This window comes from Crotalus tigris, unplaced genomic scaffold (assembly GCF_016545835.1).
Source record: "Crotalus tigris isolate CLP2741 ecotype Arizona unplaced genomic scaffold, ASM1654583v1 scf7180000020823.416525, whole genome shotgun sequence".
Taxonomy (NCBI): domain Eukaryota; kingdom Metazoa; phylum Chordata; class Lepidosauria; order Squamata; family Viperidae; genus Crotalus; species Crotalus tigris.
In genome coordinates, this window is record NW_024098200.1 from 253994 (window position 1) to 277278 (window position 23285).

Here is a 23285-nt window from a genome sequence, read left to right on the forward strand (position 1 = left end):
TGTCTCTAATTTGAAGTATAAATAAATAAATAGAGTTCTAACCAGAACAGATCATAATGAAACCATTACCTGCTATCACCTGAATGCAAGTGCTTCTGTTAACACAGCTCCAGCTTGCACTGGCTTTTAAGTGCTACATCATACTGCGTAGACTTGATCAGCTAATGGTCCTTTTTAATAATAATAATAATAATAATAATAATAATAACAACCATCTTTGAAGAAGAAAAAATGGCTTTGGAAGAATATCTGAAGAACAATGATGAAGATGCACTGAAATTAGTATATCAGGAAGGCTTACTGACTACTGGAGAGACCAAACTGGCCTACAAGAAAGACCAAATGAAGAACAGAATAGAGGCATGGGAAGACAAAGCACTACATGGCCAATAAATTAAAAAAATAGCTGGGAAAGCAGATAATAACAAGACCTGGCAATGGCTAAGAGCAGGAAAATTGAAGAAAGAGACCGAGGGACTAATTCTGGCTGCACAAGACCAAGTCTTAAGGACAAATGCATATAAAGTCAAAATTGAGAAGACAGCAACAGACAGTAAGTGCCGCCTATGCAAAGAAGCTGAAGAAACAGTGGACCACTTGGTAAGCTGTTGCAAGAAGATTGCACAGACTGACTACAAGCAGTGGCATGATAAAGTAGCAACAATGGTGCATTGGAAGATCTGCAAAAAATATCATTTGCCTGTAAGCAAAAACTGGTGGGATCATAAAATAGAGAAAGTCATAGAAAATGATAAAATTAAACTGCTCTGGGACTGCAGAATTCAAACAGACAAGCACCTGCAACATAACACCCCAGACTTAACAATTGTCATAAGAAAGACAAAAAAGTCTGGATAGTGGACGTGGCAGTGCCTGGAGACAGCAGAATAGACGAGAAAAACTGGAGAAGATAACAAAATACAAAGACCTACAAATAGAAATAGAAAGACTGTGGCAAAAGCAAGCAAGGGTAGTACCAATAGTAATAGGCACCTTGGGTGCAATCCCAAAACAACTGGAGCACCACTTGAACACCATGGACACTGACAAATTCGCTATTAGTCAATTGCAAAAGGCGGCCTTACTAGGAACTGCTTTCATCCTGCAACGATACCTGTAATACCATCAAACATCCACATCTGCCTATCCCAAGTCCTGGGTAAGGACTCAATGGGTAGACAAAATGCCAAATCCAGTCTGAACATCTGGCTGACTGTGCGATGATCCATAATAACCATCTCTATAAATAAAAATGTAAATATTCGTTTGTTCAAAATCTTAAATCTCCGAAAGTTCTTCACTGATTGCTTTGGAGAATAGCTTGACTCCCTCTTCTTTGTGGCAGCCCCTGAGATATTGGAACGCTGCTATCATGTCCCCCCTCATCCTTCTCTTTGTTAAACTAGACATACCCAATTCCAGCAACTGTTCCTTATATGTTTTAGCCTTCAGTCCCCTAATCATCTTTGTTGCTCTTCTCTGCACTCTTTCTAGAGTCTCAGCATCTTTTTTACATTGTGGTGATCAAAACTGGATGCAGGATTCCAAGTGTGGCCTTACCAAGGCCTTGTAAAGTGGTATTAATACTTCACGTGATCTTGATTCTATCCCTCTGTTAATGCAGCTTAGCACTGAGTTGGCCTTTTTGGCAGCTGCAGCACACGGCTGGCTCATATTTAGGTGATTGTCCACTAGGACTCCGAGGTCCCTCTCACAGTTACAAGCTGCCTAGAGTTCACGATTATGATTGAAGCAACTTTTAAGTTTGATTAAATAAATAAGTACTTCTGGACTCTTCTGATATGCACTGCTGCCAGGCCATGTCTCTCCAACCATGGCCGTATGCTTTGGGTTTTTCCTAGGCAGATGGCAGATGTTAAACCTGTTATAGTTAAACATTACTACCTTTAATCTGGCCCTGTGTCAAAGCCTCTTTGGTTTGAGTGCACAGTGCTGGGATCGCATCATTTTGTTTACATTTTGTGTTGTTGTTTTTTTTGTCTACTGTGTAGGTCAGAAGACATCCCTCACGCAAGAAACGGAACTTCTGGAGTCTTTGCTACAAGAAGTAGAACATCAGGTAATAGAAGCTAGTTTTGCAGACACTCAATCTTTGGAAAATGATTTTAAGATCCGATAACCAGACACGACTTATAGGTTTAAAATAACAAACTATGCCTCTTTGATTTTATGGCAGTACAGATAGTCCTCAACTTACAACCACAGCGGATCCTGACATTTCTGTTGCTAAGCAAGATGGTTGTGAAGTCAGTTTTGTCCCATTTTACGACCTGTTTTGCCCCAGTTGTGAAGCAAACCATTGCCGTTAAATGAATCATGCAATTGTTAAATGAACCTGTCCTACCCCATCGACTTTGCTTGTCAGATGCCTGGTGGGAAGGTTACATGTGGTGATCACATGACACTGGGACTGTGCAGCTGTCATAAATACATACCAGTTTAATAAGAATAAGAATATGAAAGGTTTTTAGAAATTCGGATTGCTTTAACAACTAATTGACTGGGTTAAGTTAGTAAGACGATGTTTTGTGTAATAATAGGTGTGTTCTTTTTTTTAGAGTCTTTACTCTAAAGACTCAATAATTATTTGAATGAGATTTAAATGCTATCTGAAGAAATAAAAGAGATTCGTGATAAAATCAATGATTTATGAGATTATGAATTAGAATATATCTGGATTAGTATTTTAGAAGGGATACCCGAAGTGATAATATGTTTATCTAAGATTAAATTGGACTACGGTAACTGTAAATTAATAAAGTTCAAAACAGGACTAGGATTTATAGATATGTAATGTAGAAATGGATTATTATTATATTATATTATATTATATTATATTATATTATATTATATTATATTATATTATTTGAGGGAAATAGAGAGGGAACATTTAATGTATTTATTTAAGCTATTATATGATTTTGTTTTTGGATGATTGATCACCTAACCACCACAGTGTGTCTTGAGCATTCTGTTGTAAAAATTAAAAAAGCAATAAAATTTGTTATAAAAATAAATAAATAAATAAATAAATACCAGTTTGTCAAGTGCCCAAATTTTGATCATGTGACCATGGGGAAGTTAAAACAATTGTAAGTGTAAAAGCCAGTCACAAGTTGCTTTTTCGGTGCCGTTGCAACTGTCCCTAAGCAAATGGTTGCCAATAAAGGAGAATATTTGTAGCTCAAGTGTTGAAGTGAGGGGTCCTTGATGCTCTCCGAGCTTGGTGGTTTTCTTGCAGACATTTCATTACCCAAACTAGGTAACATCATCAGTGCTACGTTACCTAGTTTGCGTAATGAAATGTCTGCAAGAAAACCACCAAGCTCAGAGAGCACCAAAGACCCCCTCAGACAAATGGTTGTAAGTCGAGGACTACCGTATAAAGTAAAGAGAGTTGGTCTGGGTCAGAGTAAAGCCCCCTCTAGTCTAGCATTGAATTCATTGTGATTTTTATGTGCTTTGTATTTTAACACGAATGAAGGCAAGTATATATATGTCACCACATTACAAAAAAGGTGTGGAGACTTTGGAAAAAGGGCAGAGAAGAGCAGCTAAGATGATTAAAGCTCTGGAGACTAAAACATACAAAGAACGGTTGCAGGAATTCGGTATGGCCAGTCTAGAGAAAAGAAGGAACTAGGGGGGACACGATAGCAGCATTCCAGCATTTGAGGGGATGGCACAAAGAAGAGGAGGGGGGTTCAAATTATTTTCCAAAGCACCAGAGGGCAGGACGAGAAGCAACGGATGGAAACTAATCAAGGAGAGAAGCAACCTGGAATTAAGGAGAAGCTTCCTAAAAGGACAATTAACCAGTGGAATAGCTTGCCACCAGAAGTTGTAGGTGCTTCATCACTGAAGGTTTTTAAGAAGAGGGTGGACAACCATTTGTCTGAAATGGTATAGGACAGGGGTAGGCAACCTTGGCTCTTTTATGACTCCTGGACTTCAACTCCCAGAATTCCTGAGCCAGCATGGCTCAGCTTGGAAACCTCTCCCTTTCCCCTCAGCATGGCTGGCTCAGGAATTCTGGGAGTTGAAGTCCACGAGTCCTAAAAAAGCCAAAGTGGGCTACCCCTGGTATAGGATCTCCTGCTTGAGCAGGGGGTTGGGCTGGAAAATCTCCAAGGTCCCTTCCAGCTCTGTTCTGATTGAGTGAAGATAATGTTGCAGGATCCAATCTGGGCCAGTTTGTATTTTAAGGCGGGTATTTGACTAAGGCTCTATTTCATGCTCCATTTCTTTCTTTCTTTGCAGCTGCGGTCATGCAGTAAAAGTGAACTAATCTCGAAAAGCTCCGAGATTTTAATGATGTTCCAGCAAGTGCACCGGAAGCCCATGGCGTCTTTTGTCACCACTCCTGTCCCTCCAGACTTCACGAGGTACAGCTGCATTCAGCTATTTATGATGGGTCAAGATAGCTTGTTTCTCAACCTAGGCACCTTTAAGATGTGCGGACTTCAAGTCCCAGAATTCCCCAGCCACCCATAATAAATAAAAGACATTTGAATTCAAAACGTGTAATCTTCTCAACTTGCCTAAGGCCTGGCATTTACGCAAAGGATGTGAGAAACGCATCTTTTTCTTTTTATGGACGCACCTCTGTGATAATTAGTCACCAGAGCGAGTTTTGGAAGAGATTTGCATAGTTAGTCAAGAAGAATTTACATGATTTTCTGAGGGAGATATGCAGTTAAAAATAGAGAATATAAACAAGTTTTTTTTTACACTGTAAATTAATTGCATCTTCGAGTTAGAGTTGAAAATCCTTTTTAAATTAGCCATCATAAGCTTGTGTGAATGAGGCAGAGGGGGAGATACACAATATTACCTATCTCCTGTTTACAACACAGTCCTTTCAGCAGTTCCAAGAAGTTTCCACACCCATAGTACTTAGGGTAGATAATTTGATAACAGAATAATAAAATTGAAAGGGACCTTGGAGGTCATCTAGTCCAACCCCCTGCTCAGGCAGGAAACCCTATACCATTTCAGACAAATGGCTGTCCAGTCTTTTCTTGAAAACTTCCAGTGTTGGACCATTCACCACTTCTGGAGGCAGGTTGTTCCACTGGTTAATTGTTCTCACTGTCAAGAAGTTTCTCCTTAGTTCTAGATTGCTTCTCTCCTTGATTAGTTTCCATCTGTTGCTTCTTCTCCTGCCTTAATAATAATAATAATAATAATAATAAAGTTGGAAGGGACCTTGGAGGTCATTGAGTCCAACCCCCTGCTCAGGCAGGAAACCCTACACTATTTCGGACAAATGTCTGCCCAGTCTCTTCTTAAAAACTTCCAGTGTTGGAGCATTTACAGCTTCTGGAGGCAGGTTGTTCCACTGGTTAATTGTTCTCACTGTCAGGAAGTTTCTCCTTAGTTCTAGGTTGCTTCTCTTCTTGATGAGTTTCCATCCGTTGCTTCTTGTCCTGCCTTCGGGCGCCTTGGAAAATAGCTTGACTCCCTCTTCTTTGTGGCAGCCATTGAGATATTGGAACACTGCTATCATGTCATCCCTAGGTATTCCTTACCAAGAAGATTCATATATTTTGAAATTAAGGCAGATTTTGAGACAATAGGATATTTCAGAAGCAGGTGCACTATCTACCACGTTTAGAGGGCAGAATTTAAATCCTCTTTGATTACAAACTATTGGGATCACTCTAATGCAGCAGTTTTGCACTGCCTACTGAACAATCCAGTTGGTCTAGTGCAGGGGTGTCAAAATGCCAGTCTGCGGGTTGGATGCCGGCAATGGAAAAAAACTCACGATATGTCAAGACTAATGAAGCACTTCAAAGAACTTTCAGGCATTTTTCCTAAAGCCTTTATTACAGAGCTACAAATTGCCGGTCACCATCATGGACGTTTTGATGCCAGAATCTGACTTCCTCTTGCTGGCATCAAACTTTTCTTGCTAAACCCCTCCCTTATCCTGCAGTCACAAGTCATCCAATTAGTATGAAGGTCAAAAGTTTACTTCCTCTTTCTTTCCCAGGCTTTTTACCCCCCAACCCCCCATTCTAAGCTATGTATTAACCCAGTAAATACCAGACAGTTTTGCATATTGTCAAAGCAAGAATATACAGTATTTGCAGCATTGACATCCGGGCCCCCCTTACAAGAAGGACAGATCCTGTAAAGTAAACAAAAGCATATGTTAAGGGTTATCTTTCGGTTTGCTGGGGTGTTTCACATGAAACCTTTTGATCAATCTGTCAGCTTTCACTTCACTAGATTCACCCAGGTGACTTCAGACAACAGGTATCCCTTCCTTTGGATTGGGTACTGCAATTTCCCTTTAAAAATTCTAGAATCAAGAATATGTTCTACTTCATAGTGGGTCTGCCCTGCAACTATGAGGGGCCCCAACCTGGCTACAGATTTATACCCAGGGGTTGCACATTTGGGGGCTGTGGCCAACCTCCTTGCTGTGGCTGTTCTCCCAACAGCTGCTGGTCTGGCTTCTGTACCACATTATGTGAAGAGGTGTTTTTTTTTTTTTTAAAAAAAAAACATGTTAGAAGGGTCTCATGCTTTTTCTTTTTTTCTGCAGTGAGTTAGTACCTGCTTATGATTCAACTACCTTTGTCCTGGAGAATTTTAGGTAAGAACACGACCTAGTTCTATTTAATTGTTTAGAGGAGGGTCTGCGATGACTGCCCCAGGGGTTCCAGGAAAAGAGGCATCTGCTGAAAAGAGTGACACCCATATATGCTGGGAAGCCCCTGTTTGAAGTAAAATCCAAAGCATAACATGTTAAGAGCCGTGGTGGTGCAGTAGTTAGAATGCAGTATTACACTCTAATTCTGCTGGCTGCCAGCACTTTGATTTTGACCAGCTCAGGGTTGACTTAGCCTTCCATCATTTCGAAGTCAGTAAAACGAGGACCCAGATTGTTGGGGGCCATAGGCTGTGACTGCTTAGAAGGGGCTGTAAAGCACTGTGAAGTAGTATATTATTGCTATTGTTATTAAGGAATGGCTTAGTCTTTATTCAAAGGCTGCTATTCTGTGTGCTAAATTCTTCTTCTTTCAACTTTCTTAATAGCACTTTACGTCAGCGAGCAGATCCAGTTTATAGCCCACCACTTCAAATTTCTGGGCTTTGCTGGAGGCTAAAAGTGTACCCAGTAAGTTTTGACTGATGTTTATTTATCTAATTTTATTTTTTTTCATCATATTTAGGAACCAGCTGTCTCCCTCGCAGAGGGACTCTGGACAGTGTACAGATAAATTAAAAGCATTAAGACAGCATATAAAATATAAAATTTAAAAAGAGACAAGCAATGTTAAAAATTAATTAATATTAAGAGATATATAAATAGATGTTTGTTACAATTTCTGCTACATTTCAGTGTGTTAGTCCTATGATAAATGCTGATATATTGTTCAGCTTACTGAAATTCATGACTTCAGAACGCAGATATTTGAATCTAATATTTTGATGAATGCAGACCAAACATGGAGCCCCAACATAAATATTAACAAATATATTGTTTCTAAAACATATAAGGAACGGTTGCTGGAATTGGGTGTGTCTAATTTAATGAAGAGAAGGACGAGGGGGGACATGATAGTAGTGTTCCAGTATCAGGGGAATCAAGCTATTCTCTAAAGCGCCTGAAGGCAGGACAAGAAGCAACGGATGGAAACTCATCAAGGAGAGAAGCAGCCTAGAACTAAGGAGAAATTTCCTGACAGTTGGAACAATTAATCAGTGGAACAACCTGCCTCCAGAAGTGGTGAATGCTCCAACACTGGAAGTTTTTAAGAAGAGACTGGACAGCCATTTGTCTGAAACGGTATAGGGTTTCCTACCTGAGCAGGAGGTTGGACCAGATGACCTCCAAGGTCCCTTCCAACTTTATTATTGTTTTTGTTGTTATTATTATATTTTAGTTTGAAATAGAGATGAGCACCACCCACTATAATCAGCAACAACTAGCAGAGTAAAATCCCCAGGGACTCCTCCTTATTTTAGTATAGAAAGGCCAAAAACCCCATTGATAACATGCTATGTGGTATGATTTGTTCCCCTAAAACAGTGGTTCTCAACCTGTGGGTCGGGACCCCATTTGGGGTCGAACGACCATTTCACGGGGGTCGCCAAACAAGGCTGTCCGCCATTTTTTTCCCCCTTTTCTTTGGCCACGCCCCTGGCACCCGGTGATGTATAAGTGGTTGGGGGTCACCACAATATGGGGAACTGTATTATGGGGTTGCGGCATTAGAAAAGTTGAGAACCACTGCCCTAAAAAAGGCTGATTAACCCAAGTAATGTTCATTGACTATTAAAAATCAAGTCCATTATTTTTTTAAATGAGTCGTGTCAGGGTTGCTACTTAATATGCTTTATCACAATTCCTTCTTTTGGGAAAGCCTGCACATTTTTTACACTTGAGCCCTTTCCTGTTTAAACAAATTGTTTGAAAATATAGCAAAACTAGATACAAAATAAAACAATCACTTGCATTGGCAGCTTGTTTAACCTTTGTACAAGTCGTCCTATTCATTGTTTTATCATATTTGAACCTTTGCAATCAGAACCTCTGTAGCTTTCTGTTACATTCTGCTTACTAAGTGAATATCAAGCTTATTCTGCTGACTGAGAAACAGTGAACTTTGATTCATTATGGGGGGACTTTTTGTTAGGTGTTCAAGCTGTCAGCACATGGTATAACAATGATAAAATTGCAGAATAACAGAGTTGGAAGGGACCTTGGAGGTCATCTAGTCCAACCCCCTGCTCAAGCAGGAGACCTATACCATTTCAGATAAATGGCTGACCAGTCTCTTCTTGAAAACCTCCAGTGTTGGAGCACCCACAACTTCTGGAGGCAAGGAGTTCCACTGATTAATTGTTCTCACTGTTAGGAAGTTTCTCCTTAATTCCAGGTTGCTTCCCTTCTTGATTAGTTTCCATCCATTTCTTCTTGCCCTGCCTTAAGGTGCTTTGTATCAGGTGACACAAGGGATATGAGTTTCAGTGAACAAGCCGTTTCTTTGAGTCAGAAAGAAAGAGAGAGAGAAGAAAGAAAAAGAAAGAAAGAAAGAAAGAAAGTTGCAAGGCAGTATTCAAAAATTTACCCCTCTTAACTTTAGATCTGGTGAGCTCTGTATCTGATAAGAAATTGACTTCTGTCACAGTAGAGAGCTATAAATTGGAACCTCAAAAGCTCTTTGGATTGCTCCGGACTCATTCCTAACTTCTATTTTATTTTATTTTTTATGAAGGATGGAAATGGAGTGGTACGTGGCTACTATTTATCAGTATTTCTTGAGCTCTCAGCTGGATTGCCAGAAACATCCAAGTAAGAACTAATGCAAGCATCTGATATTATCTATGGCATCCATTACGTGAAATGAACATTGTTCTGTGTTTATTATTTATTAAACAAATGTATATAGCCAATTCTCACATATGTTACTCTGAGCAGCTTACAAAATTTAAAAAATCCACCATAAAGACCATTAAAAAAAAACTTTATTTACCCTCCATGGCAGTAACAACACAATCAAATCAGCCATTTAATCAGCTCCGTCTCCATTCGTGCTCCCTGGGCCCACTGACACAACTAAGTTTTTAGGCCTTTCAGAAAAGCAACAAGGTGAGGGCCAACCGTACCTTGGGGATGATTTTCCATAAAGAAGGGACCATCAACAAAAGGCCCTTTTTTGAGGTCCTACCAGATGACAATCCCTAATTAATGTTGTGTTAATGTAAGTGGAGGTACAGTTATGTTTCTTTATTCTCTGAGTTTGCCTTTTATAAATCTAACTTGCTAAACTCCGGCATCTGGCTAGGAATTATAAGAGAAAATGGAAAGATGGTGGTCACGTTTAAAATGTTCTTCCAGAGCAGGGGTGTCAAACTGCCGGTCCACGGGCCGCACGCGTCACGAGGAAATGGCGCCCACCCCATTGCCTGCAATGGGAAAAAAGTTCCGTAACGACGAGTTTGACATGTCTGTTCTAGAGAATAAAAAACTTGATCTTTCCAGGCTGCACTTTCACAACACAACATTTGCAGGACCACAGATTCTATCCATTATCAGCCCAGCCAATTCAATCAAACAAGGAGAATCTGCTATTGATGCTCCATTTGGGGGCGTTCTAAGTGCTAAAGTGTTTCTCAACCGTGACAATTTTAAGGCATGTGGACTTCAACTCCCAGAATTCCACAGCTAGCATTACTGGCTGTGGAATTCTGGGAGTTGAAGTCCACATGCCTTAAAATTGTCAAGGTTGAGAAACACTGTGCTAAAGTGAAGAAATAACTGTTTTTCCTCTGATGCCATAGAGCAGCGTTCCAGTTGAGATCAGGCTAACCACCTCCTCGTTGGCCTTTCAGTAGCCTTAGGCTCGCCGTGTTCCTGAGAGACTTCGAATTTTATCAAGCCATCTTTCTGTTCCCTTTTTATTGCTTACAGCTTTCTTACTGGCACGATATTTATTTTACTATTTTATTATTATGATTGGTGTTTGTTTGTTTTCTACTATATGCAAGCTACAAGAATCTCTGCGTCGCAGTGGGGTAGAAAGGCGAACAATAAATAAACACTGAAGAATGAATTTTTAGTTACATGGAAATTGGCAAAAAAAATTCCCCTTTGAAATCATCTTCCAGATTAGAAAGGGTTCTGTGAAATTGTTATTAAATTTCATAATAAATAAATAAAACTGTTACTAGAAGTTTTGAAACTTCTGGCTTTATTCTTTAGCTCTGCCTATTGTGTATTGCACAAAGATATCCTGAAACTGTGTGACTGTTAATTGCTGTCAGTTTAAAGGGAAAGTGATGTGTGTTGTGTAAATAGTGTAGTTTCCTTTTACCAAGCAGGATATTGTGCTGAACTTGAGGTAGAGAGATATTTTAACTTTGACAGGGAACTGAAGTCCAGCTGAGAAATTTGCCTGCCTTCCATGCATAAAAGAGGATTTTTTTCTCCTAAAATGCTCATAACATTTAAAATAAAATCATGTATTGGACCTGAATGCATCTTTCCATAAGTGTAAACCAAAATCCTGGTCCTGGTCCTTAGCTTTATTTTTGTGAAATTTAGTTTTTATCCTGATTGCTTCAATTTTTTCAGGATAGGGTATAACTGTCAGTGAATACTTTAAGTCTTCCAAATAAGTTTCTAAGGTTGGTTATGTACTTATTTGTCTCTTCTCATTTTAAACCATTTGGTGGCATTTTAATGCCAAGGCACCACACCATCTGCAGTGCCCTTGGCATTTCATGCACAGTCTTGCGTGGGATGGCCAGAACCTGCATGTTTCATTTTTCACTCGTTTTCTTTTCTTTCTTTTTTTGCTCTGCTTTGCACCACAGTAGTACCTTTAATGTGTTTTTCTAATCAGAAGTTTTGTATATCTTTTAAATGATCAATAAAAATATAAATTTGGAATATGCATCCTTGAAAACATATTGTATACCAATATCTTGTAAATTTTCTAGATGAAGTGGGACATTGGGTTGTTTTTCATGAGTCCAGGAAAACAAATCCATTGATTTTTATTCACTGCATTCTTTTGATCAAGAGGGCCTCCATCAATTGTTAATGTGTACCTAAAATTTTGGAAAATAATGTGTTTTGCAGCCTTTAACTTTCTCATATCCTTGACTTTTGACTCATCTTTTTTTCTCAGTATTTTGTACAAACTACTGCATGTAAGACAAGCTCTCCTGTCTCTTAAAGTGCAAAAATATGGCGTCTGATATCTTTTTAAAATATTTGAGGTTACATTTAACTTCATTAACCAGATAGTTTCTGCTTACTATAGGGTTCTTGGTGTTCTCTGAGTTTGAAACCCCCTCAGTTCAACCCTGACCTACAACTATTCTTTTCTGTATTTGTATCCCACTATGAACTTGCCACTCTTGTACAAAATGTGCAAAAATTTCAAACATTTGCAGTTTAATTGAAATAATATATATATATATAAGCCAAGTCATAAAACTAGCAATATCTAGCATAATGGGAAAAATAACATAAATAGGAAATTAAAAAAAAATGTTGTACTACTAGGTAAATATCTCTGGAATGCTCTCTTGCAAAGTTCAATTTTTAATAACTTTCTGAGAGCCATCAAGACGAGGTACTATTTTGATCTACATAGGCAGAATGTTTTGTAGCACCAGCATGGCCTCTGAGAAGCAGCACCTACTACCTCTGGATTAAATTTCCACCTGTGTAATTCAGTTCTTTGGCACCATTCAGTATTATTTTCTTCTTATTTCCCTTATTAAATCTTGTTATATATACCCAAATTGATTCAAAAATTCCCTGGAGATGATACGGGAAAGTACAGGTATAATGTGTGAAGATCAAAATACTTACTGTGCCCTTCCTTCCTTCCTTCCTTCCTTCCTTCCTTCCTTCCTTCCTTCCTTCCTCTCTCCCTCCCTCCCTCCCTCCCTCCCTCCCTCCCTCCCTTCCCCCCTTCCCCCCTTCCCCCCTTCCCCCTTCCCTTCCAGATATGAATACCGTGTTGAGATGGTCCACCAATCCACTAATGATTCTGCAAAAAACATCATCAGAGAATTTGCATCTGATTTTGAAGTTGGGGAATGCTGGGGTTACAACAGGTTTTTCCGACTAGATCTGCTTGCCAACGAAGGCTATTTGAACAGGCAGAACGACACCGTCATATTACGGTAAGAAAGATGAAAGGACATTATAGTTGGGCTTCATGGCAATAGGATAGGAAACTTCTTTATGCTACATTAGGGGCTCTTGGTCTTAAATGTTTTCCTTGTGAAAATACATTGTACAGGGTTCAAAAATAAGAGGGGGACCTTTTCATTGGTAGCCCTTCTCTGGAATATTGTCTACAGCAGGGGTAGGCAACCTTGGCTCTTTTATGACTCATGGACTTCAACTCCCAGAATTCCTGAGCCAGCTGTGCTGAGGGGAAAAGGAGAGGTTTCCAAGCTGAGCCATGCTGGCTCAGGAATTCTGGGAGTTGAGGTCCACGATGTCAAAGCAAGAACATCCAATTGACTTGCGACAGTCTTTAATATCTTTTCTGTGCCAGATACATTTTTTTTTCTCATGGGGCATTTTAATCTTTTATTGTTCTTTTTTATTGTTTCCCTCTTACATATTTTAATTATAGTGTTTCAATGTATATTTTGATTGTTTTAGAATTTTGGGCGTTTTTAATTTGTTATAAGCCATCCTGGGAAAATCTGGTTTTTAAGAATGACAAATAAATGTTAAAATAAATGCCAATGACTAATTGTGTCTTGTAGCTGGTGGACCCTAAGCAAAATTAGATAATTGCTTAAATCTCTTAACAGATTTCTTACTGGGATTATTGCAGCTGAACGAATAACAGCTAGCATTTATTGTTAAAAGGAAATACAATTTTCCCAGTCCCACTTGAGAAGCCAAATAAACAGGCATCAAACAAACAGTGACATTTTAGCATCAGCCAGTTTAATTAGCTGAATGCAGTTTAAAGCCTTAATCCCTTGAAGTAAATGAGATAGTGTAGGACAGTGATGGCAAACCTTTTAGAGACCAAGGGCCCAAAACCTGGCCCCGCCCCCACTCCACCCCCTGCCCTGCCCCCACATCATCCCCCGCCCCGCCTCCCCATAGGGCCATTCACCGCCTCCAGGACCTGCCACAGATTGCCCAGGTAGCCCAGCGGCGCCATGGCAGCCACACTCTCTGCCCGCGCCCCGCAGCATCAACTGTGTACAATGGGGCATGAGGGCAGAGTCTTGTCTACACTGCCTGGCTGCCATGTCCTTGGCTGCGCTGCTCTGCATGAGCCACGCTCAGGGGCGACTCCTCCAGGGGGGCTGCTGGTAAGGGGGTCGTGGGGGGGCGGCGAGGCTGGGGCAGTGGCACATGTGCCCACAGAGAGGGCTCCAAGTGCCGCCTCTGGCACGTGTGCCGTAGGCTCACCACCACTGGTGTAGGATAACACAACTCTTCTCTCCTAATAACGCCATCCTGTTTGGACTGGGGTAACATATACACCCTGGAGGAGCTTGGAGAGAATCGAGCTGCTGAAATGACTTGCATTTTCTTGAAGGAGCTTAGAGAAACTTTTGACATGCTTCTTCTAAAGCTTCCAGGTGCGTTCACCTACGTTCTTCCAAAAATGTCGGGATCAGTATTGGTACATTTCTCAGCTGGAAGCGGCTCAAACAAGCTACGTCCAGCAAATAAATAATCTGAAAGAGGTAAGCAGTGCTACTGCACATAGAATGTATGTGTTTATTTATTTAGAATTCTTTTTTCTTTTTTTTTAAACATTTATATAGCCCAGGGGTAGGCAACCTTGGCTCTTTTATGATTCGTGGACTTCAACTCCCATAATTCCTGAGCCAGCTATGCTGGCTCAGGAATTCTGGGAGTTGAAGTCCACGAGTCATAAAAGAACCAAGGTTGCCTATCCCTGATATAGCCATTCATATATTTTATACATTTTATATAAATTGTGTGTGTCAGCCCAATCTTCTTCCCATATTTGGGCCAACAGGGTGCATAAAAAAAAAACAACACTCAAGACTTTGTGTATGTATATATACATTTTATATATTATATTTTGTTGTTGTTGTTAATTGCGAAGTCGTGTCCGACCCATCGCGACCCCATGGACAACGTTCCTCCAGGTCTTCCTGTCCTCTACCATCTTCTGGAGTCCATTTAAGTTCACACCTACTGCTTCAGTGACTCCATCCAGCCATCTCATTCTCTGTCGTCCCCTTCTTCTATTGCCCTCAATCTTTCCCAGCATTAGGCCCTTCTCCAGTGAGTCCTTCCTTCTCATTAGGTGGCCAAAGTATTTGAGTTTCAACTTCAGGATCTGGCCTTCTAAAGAGCAGTCAGGGTTGACCTCTTCTAGGACTGACCGGTTTGAACGCCTTGCAGTCCAAGGGACTCGCAGGAGTCTTCTCCAGCACCATAGTTCAAAGATATATTATTATTATATAAATATTTAATATATTTGTTATATTTAAGATAAAATGGTGTAATATAATTAATATATAATTATATAATTATTTTTATATTTATATTTTATATGTATTTGATAAACTGTTATACCTATTTATATATTTATAAATACGTAAAATATTTATCATGTTTGAAACATTTACATAGCGGCCCATCTCCTAACCAACTCTGGATGGCTCCCAATCCAAAGTTAAAGCAACGTGTAAATTGTATTAAAACCATAAAACATAAAAATGTTTAATGTTTAAAACATTAAAATACTACTCCTGCCTTTGGCCGCAGAGAGAATTAAAGCCATGCTTATTTTCCTTCTCTATGTTTTGTTGGCTCCCCAAGAACTTCATAACGGACGTCTTCCTTTTTTTCTAATTCATTGTGTGAAAAGGTTCAAGCTAAGATATGTAGGTAGTCCTCGACTTACAACCATTTGTTTAGTGACCTCTTGAAATTGCAAACGGCACTGAAATATTGACTTACAGCCGGTCTTCGCATGTACGACCGTGGTAGCATCCCCACGGTCACAGGATCAAAACTGTCAATTGCTGACAGTTGCAACAATCTGGGGTCACGTGATCACCCATTTGCGACCTTCCTGGGGATTCTGACAACCATGTCAATGGGGGAAGTCAGATTCCCTTAATGACCACCTGTTTTATTTAACCACAGTGATTTGCTTAACAACTGTGGCCAAAAAAGATTGTAAAAATGGATGCGACTCATTTAGCAACTGCCTTTGCTGAGCCGTGGTGTCGCAGCGGTTAGAAGGCAGTACTGCAGACTACTTCTGCCAGCTGCCTGCAGTTTGGCGGTTCGATTCTCACCACTAGCTCAAGGTTGACTCGATCTTCTGTCCTTCCGAGGTCGGTAAAATGAGGACCCAGGTTGTTGGGGGCCATATGCTCATTCTGTGAACCACTTAGAAAGGGCTCTAAAGCACTATAAAGCGGTATATAAGTCTAAGTGCTATTGCTATTGGAAATGGAAATTGTGGTGCCAATGGTGGTCATAAGTTGAAGATTACCTGTATAAAAGACGGACTTAATCTTGCTTAATATTGAATCAGTTTTACACCTAAATTCTGTATATCAGTGGTTCTCAACCTTTCTAATGCCGTGACCCCATAATACAGTTCCCATTGTTGTGGTGACCCCCAAGTGGGTGTGGCCACCAATAAGAGGGAGTAGGACAGCTAGGGAAAAGGGAAAAAAATGGCAGACAGTGTGGTTTGGCGACCCCCGTGAAATGGTCATTCGACCCCAAATGGGGTCCCGACCCACAGGTTGAGAACCACTGCTGTATATAATTTAGCCACTTTTCAGATATATGCTTGTTGTTGTTGTTGTTGTTAATTGCGAAGTCGTGTCCGATCCATCGCGACCCCATGGACAACGTTCCTCCAGGTCTTCCTGTCCTCTACCATTTTCTGGAGTCCATTTAAGTTCACACCTACTGCTTCAGTGACTCCATCCAGCCATCTCATTCTCTGTCGTCCCCTTCTTCTATTGCCCTCAATCTTTCCCAGCATTAAGCTCTTCTCCAGTGAGTCCTTCCTTCTCATTAGGTGGCCAAAGTACTTGAGTTTCAACTTCAGGATCTGGCCTTCTAAAGAGCAGTCGGGGTTGATCTCTTCTAGGACTGACCGGTTTGAACGCCTTGCAGTCCAAGGGACTCGCAGGAGTCTTCTCCAGCACCATAGTTCAAAGGCCTCAATTCTTTGCGCTCAGCCTTTCTTATGGTCCAACTTTCACAGCCGTCATTGCAACTGGGAAAACCATGGCCTGGACTATATATATATATATATATATATATATATATATATTATATATATATATATATATATATATATATACACTACTCAGCCACATTTTACTTATTTATATTTATTTATATTTTGTATTTCTTAACGGCCCATCTCCCTCAGAATTCAGAATTTCCTTCCCCCCCCCCCTTTTAATTTCCCAACGTCAGTTGCTTTTATCCCTTTGTGGTTTCCCATTATTAAATCAGTCCCTTTTAACTACTTTTACCTTTTTAATCATTTCCAAAATTCTAGAAAAATACCTTATTCGGTATCGTCTTTACAGAGGACTCTCGTACCAGTGCTGCTCCCAGATTAGGGCACATTAGTTTGGGTTGGGTCCTGCTCTCTCTGCTCTCAGAAAGCCCATCAGCACAACTGTTCAGTGTCGTGTTTTTTTCTTCTTTTTCACTTGTTTAAAAAAAATGAAGAGGCTGGCGATCGAGCTTTCCCGGACCCAGAAATCCCGTGGCGTCTCCCCTCCAGATAGTCACCTGAGCCCACAAAGCGACAACGGCCTGGAAATGAGACCCAAGAAATCAGCACCAAGCTCAGACGTGCTTCTTGAGGCTGTGGCCAGCACAGCGCCCCCCAGAGACACAGAAGAAGAAGAGGAGGAAAAAGTACAGTATGAAGATTTTAATGTCAGTATTCTTGCCGCCTGTTCCAGTGAATTTACCGCATACTTGTGGTTCTGTTGTGTGGACTACAGGTAGTCCACCATTCAGCCCAACCCTTCTGTTGCTAAGGAAGACGGTCGTTAGGTCCATCACAGCATCTCTGTGGTCACATGATCAAAAATAGGGTGCTTGGGAACTGGCATGTATTTAATGATGGTTGCAGTGTTCTAGGGTCACATGATCACCATTTGCAACTTTCCCTGATGAACCAAGTCAATAGAGCAGGGGGGTCTTCAAACTTGGCCCCTTTATAACTTGTGGACTTCAACTCCCAGAATTCCTCAGCCAGCATGGGGGAACTATGGCCCCTTCATGACTCGTGGACTTCAACTCCCAGAATTCCTCAGCCAGCATGGGGAAACTATGGCCCCTTCATGACTTGTGGACTTCCAACTCCCAGAATTCCTCAGCCAGCATGGGGAAACTATGGCCCCTTCATGACTTGTGGACTTCCAACTCCCAGAATTCCTCAGCCAGCATGGAACTATGGCCTCTTCAAGACTTGTGGACTTCCAACTCCCAGAATTCCTCAGCCAGCATGCCTGGCTGAGGAATTCTGGGAGTTGAAGTCCACAAGTCATAAAAAGGGCCAAGTTAGAAGACCGCTGCAATAGAGGAAGCTGGATTTGCTTCACCACTGCAGTGATTCACTTATTAACAACTGTATTCACTTATTAATCGTGGGGGGGGGGAAGGTCATACAATTAAGCACCACTATTTAACAGTCACATTGCTTAGCAATGGAAATCCTGGTCCCAGGATTCTGGTCATAAGTTGAGGAACTACCTAAACTTATTAAAGATTACTTACGATGTGAGAAAAGGATAAGTAATGCTACATTCCATTGCTTTTCCTTCTTTTCCCCCGACCCTCATATCCGCAAGGGAAATACAGATAGTCCTCGACTTACAGCCGTAATTGAGCCCAACATTTCTGTGGCCAAATGAGACAGTTCAGTGAATTTTGCCCCGTTTGACGACCTTTCATGCCACAGCTAAGTGAATCACTGCCGTTGTTAAATTAGTGACACAGTTAAAGTGAATCTCGCTTCCCCCAGTGTCTTGGCTTGCCAGAAGGTCACAAAAGGGGATCACATGATCCTAGAACACTGCAACTGTCATAAATGTGAGTCAGTTGCCAAGTGTGTCAATTTTGATCACATGACCGTGGGGATGCATCAATGGTCGTAAGTGTGAAAAACAGTCACAGTCACTTTTTTTTCAGTGCCGTTGTAACTTTGAACAATCACTAAATTAGACATGTCAAACACAAGGCCCGCGAAGTGGTTTCATGTGGCCCGCAAAGCCATCCTGGAAACAGTGAGGAAACGGCCCCCTCTGCCTTGGCCCTGGCCCAGGCCGGCTGGGAGCCAATGTACAATTTTGTGGTGGCCATCTATGCTGAAACGCATTCAGTCTTAGCTCCACAAGGCCGTCTGGAAACAGCAAGGAACCAGCCCCTGCTGCATTGGCCCTACCCCTGGGTGCATGCTGGGAGGTGTCACCCTTTGTGAGGAATGAAGAAATGGACCGTGCCTTGGCCCTTGCCCCAGTCCCACCCCCTTCTGTCCCACTCCTGCCCAGGCCCTCACAGGCACCCTTGACACGAACGATGTAGAGCTGGCCACGCCCACCCAGTAGGCCACACCCACTCCATCCATGCCCACCCAGTAGGCCACCTCCCCAAGGGCAACCGCAGTGCTGATGCGGCCCTCAATGAAATTGAGTTTGACACCCCTGCACTAAATGAACTGTTGAAGTCGAGGACTCCCTATAATTCACCTCCTTGGCTTTATAAACAGAGGATTTGAAGTGTACGCAGGGAAGTTTCCGTGCTCCTGATTTTTCAGAGTCGTGCTTTTCTTTCGAATCAGCCGTTCGTGAGAATCGCTGCTTCCTTTGCCACCGTTACTCAGAGTAAGCCTTTTGGTCCCAAATCCGCTCTGAATTGCAGCACGAGCTCTCCGACGGGGATTTGGACGTTGACTTCGTTGGGCAAGAGGAAGCAAACCATTTGGACGGCAGCAGTTCCTCCGTGAGCTCAACCGCCACCAGCAACACAGAGGAAAATGACATAGACGAAGAGACCATGTAAGTCACGGCAGGGGTTTCCTTTCCCTGCCTATGTTGATATGTGATGTCCCCTCACGTCCCTGAGTGCGTGTGTGTGTGTGGGGGGGGAAATATCCCCAGCCCTTCAACGATGTTCCAAAAATGTCACCGGGAAGGCTTAAATGTTCATATAAGCCTAAAGCCGAGATGTTTCACATCCACTCAGCTTGGTGAGACTTCCGGTGCGTAGGATGAGACTGCAACTAATCCATACATTTAAGCTGTGTTGTGAAGTACTTTCATTGTAAACCTGACAATCAGATTGGAAGGCTGGAGATGTTTTATAGATAAATCCATAGAATTTAATGGACGAAAAGGACCTTCTAAATAAGGGATAGATTAATGTTCTCTCCAAAAATTGGGGTCAAATCTCAGAACAGAGTTAGAAGGGACATTTGGAGGTCTTCTAATCCAAACCTCTGCTCAAGCAGGAGACCCTATACCCGTGGTGGCGAACCTATGGCACGGGTGCCAGAGGTGGCACTCAGAGCCCTCTCTGTGGGCATGCGCGCCGTCGCCCCAGTCCTAGGCCTTCAGCTGGGTTTTGTAAAACCTTTTCGCTTTAGGCCTCTGCCGGCGTGCGCAAAAAAAAAAAGGTTCAATCAATCAATCAATTTCAACTTCTCGTGGGGGAAAAAAAAAGATCTCACAAAGTTGGAATTGATTGATTGAACTTTTTAGTCCCACCCCGTCTGCCGTCACCACCACATTTCATTCGCGCACCCAATTGGCCACACCCACCCAGCACCCGACGATACATAAGTGGGCTTTGGGTTGCAGTTTGGGCACTTGATCTCTAAAAGGTTCGCCATCACTGCTATATCATTTTAGACAAATGGCTGTCCAATCTCTTCTTAAAAACCTCCAGTGATGGAGCACCCACAGTTTAATAGAGGCAAGTCATATCTCTAGTGGTGGCGCAGGGATGATGGGATGGGGGGGCTAAGAGTGCCTAGGCTGTAGAGCAGAAGTCCCCAATCTTTTTAGCAGCAGGGACCGGTTTCCAGAAAAGACAATTTTTCCACAGCCTTTGGAGGGGGGATCGTTTCACATGCTACTTAAATCCCGTGCATGGACAGATGTAGCTTCGCTCACTTCCACAGCCCAGTTCCTAACAGGCTGCAGACTGGTACTGGTCCACAGCCCGGGGATTGGCGACCCATGCTCTAGAAGGTCAAACTTTAGTTGAACTATTTTTGTCTCCTCTGAGAGTTTCTCTTTTTGTTTTGTTTTTTGTTGAATTTATAAAAGTGCATGCAGGTAGCCCTTGACTTACAACCATTATTACAAGTGCATTGAAAAAAGTGACATTGTAAGATTCCCATGGTCAAACGATCCAAATTCGGGCACTTGGCAACTGGAATGTATTTATGACCGTTGCACTGTCCAGTGGTCATATGATCACTTTGTAACCTCCCAGCTGGCTTCTGCCAAACAGAGTCCATGGGAGAAATCAGATCCACTTAACAACTGCAATGATTCTCTTAACAGCTGTGGCAAAAAAAACCTTGTAAAATGGGGCACAACTCGCTTAACTGCCTCGCTTCGCAATGGAAATTTTGGGTTCAATTGTGGTTGTAAGTCGAGGGCTATCTGTATTCTAAAAGAGGATCTCTGATCATCTAATCTAACTAACCTTACTTCAGATATAAAAATCCACCACTTTAGGAGCACCTTAAGTAGCTCTCTGAGATCTGTACTTTGTCATTTTCCCTCTGAAATGGTCCAGTTCAGTGGTTCTCAACCTGTGGGTCGGCACCCCATTTGGGGTCGAACGACCATTTCATGGGGGTCGCCAAACAACGCAGTCCGCCATTTTTTTCCCCCCCCCTTTTCCTTAGCTGTGCTACTCCCTTTTATTCTATTCACTTTTGAAAGCCAATAGAATAGACTCTCTTGAATAGAGTCTAATTCTATTGGCTTTCCAAAGCCAATAGGAATTGTCCAGGCTGTCTCTGCCCTGCTGAGCCCGCCAAAAGTCCCCTTCTGCAAACGGTGCTGCACCAGTTGAGTAGTCCTCGACTTATGACCGGTTGAGTAGTCCTCGACTTACGACTGGTTGGGGGGGGGGTTCGCGGCATTATTTATTATTTATAATTTATAAATTATTTATTTATTTATTTATTTATTATTTATTTATTTATGAGACTTATATACCGCTTTAAGTGCAAGCACTCTCTAAGCGGTGTACACCAGTAAGCAATGTATATATATTAAAAAGGTTGAGAACCACTGGTCCAGTTGATTCCATTACCACAGGTCACTGTTTCTACTTTGTGTTGCAGCTGCCCCTAGGTGCAGATGAATTCAGGATTTTATCCTACTACAGTGAAATTGTAATTTCTGTGCAACTCAGAATCCTTCAAACTGTACTTGTACAATGAACGTTTTCTCAAACCTGAAGCTTAACAAGGACTTTGTGACCTTACTTTGCCCTCAAGGTCTGGAGAGAACGATGTGGAATACACTCACAACATGGAACTGGAGGAAGGAGACCTGGTAGAAGAAGCTACCTCTGCCCCAGCAGGTGCCTCAGGTATACGTAGAGAAAAGGCTTTTTTATAATGGCATTTCTGTGTAAAGCATCCCTTCTTCCTTTCTCCACCTCAGAAGCCACGTGGAGTTGGGGATTCTGTAGGATTTTCTATTTTTGGAACTGCTGCATCACATATCACGTGTAGAGATTATTTAATGTAGGGCGGTCATCCCTTTAGCTCAAATTCAAAGGAGGCTTGCAGCTGGGATTTAAAAAAAAAAGCGTATCGGTATAATGCTAGCTGTGAGATTACGTTTGGGGATGGCTATGAGAGAAAGTTGAGTTTTTGAGAGGTTTGCCATACTGCAGGGAAAAGACTGTTCCTGGGCATTTGTCTCTTTTTAACGTAGGAAGCTTTAATGCCTTCTTTTAAAACTTCTGATGTTCTTCTGATGTACATTGTTTTCAACCAGTGGTACGGGTACCACCTGTGGCACATTGGCACCTGGCAGGTGGTAAGCGACCATCCTAGAAAAGTGGTAGCGGGGGAGAGGAACAAGCTGAACCGGTGACAGCACCGCACAAGCCTGAGCGAGAGATGGCTGGAGCTGCAGAGCTGTCAGGGCTCAGCGGAAGCGCCAGGATCAGCGCCAGGCTCCAGCTGGAGCTCGGCGCTGATCCTGGTGCTTCTGCTGAACCCTGAAGAAGCACCAATCAGCTGGAAAGCAGCACTGATCCTGGCACTTCTGCTGAGCCCAGAAGAAGCGCCGATCAGCTGGAATGTTGCAGCATCTGCACGGTCTTGTGATTTACATTCAGATGCTTGGCGACTGATTCATATTTATGACGGTCACAGTGTCCCAGGGTCATGTGAAGTGACCAAAACCTGCTGCAACCACCCAACAGACGGGGAGTAAAAACGAAACACCCCCCCACCCCACCCCCACTGCCAATCCTCAACAGAAATGCTCACAACAATGAAAACCTCGGACAGGAGGAAGAGTGTTGTTGGGCAGGCAGGCAGGTGTCTTGCTCGGCTGTGGCTTGGGGGCACCTTTTTCAGTGGCACTGTAACTTCGAACAGTCACTAAGCGAACTGTTGTAAGTCGAGGACTACCTGTACTTTATCACTTTTTTTCCTTTTTGGGGGGGGTCGTCACGTTTTTGACACCTTGCTAGGCGACTGGTGGTACTCGGATGTTGCCATATCCTAAAAGTG

The 23285-nt window shown here is 42.1% G+C and overlaps 1 protein-coding gene across 5 annotated transcripts in view; it reads left to right on the forward strand.

Annotated features, from left to right (window-relative positions):
• TRIM37 (tripartite motif containing 37) overlaps positions 1–23285 on the forward strand; it is a 71049-nt gene that overhangs the window by 18504 nt on the left and 29260 nt on the right. For 3 of the 5 annotated variants that reach the window (XM_039368549.1, XM_039368548.1, XM_039368551.1), the window contains 10 exons: positions 2013–2080; positions 4282–4406; positions 6578–6628; positions 7072–7153; positions 9258–9334; positions 12505–12684; positions 14112–14226; positions 17231–17443; positions 19433–19569; positions 22032–22126. In XM_039368549.1, the coding sequence (XP_039224483.1) occupies positions 2013–2080; positions 4282–4406; positions 6578–6628; positions 7072–7153; positions 9258–9334; positions 12505–12684; positions 14112–14226; positions 17231–17443; positions 19433–19569; positions 22032–22126 (1143 nt within the window). The remainder of the gene's footprint in view (positions 1–2012; positions 2081–4281; positions 4407–6577; positions 6629–7071; positions 7154–9257; positions 9335–12504; positions 12685–14111; positions 14227–17230; positions 17444–19432; positions 19570–22031; positions 22127–23285) is intronic. The other 2 variants (XM_039368550.1, XM_039368552.1) reach the window with 2 other exon arrangements.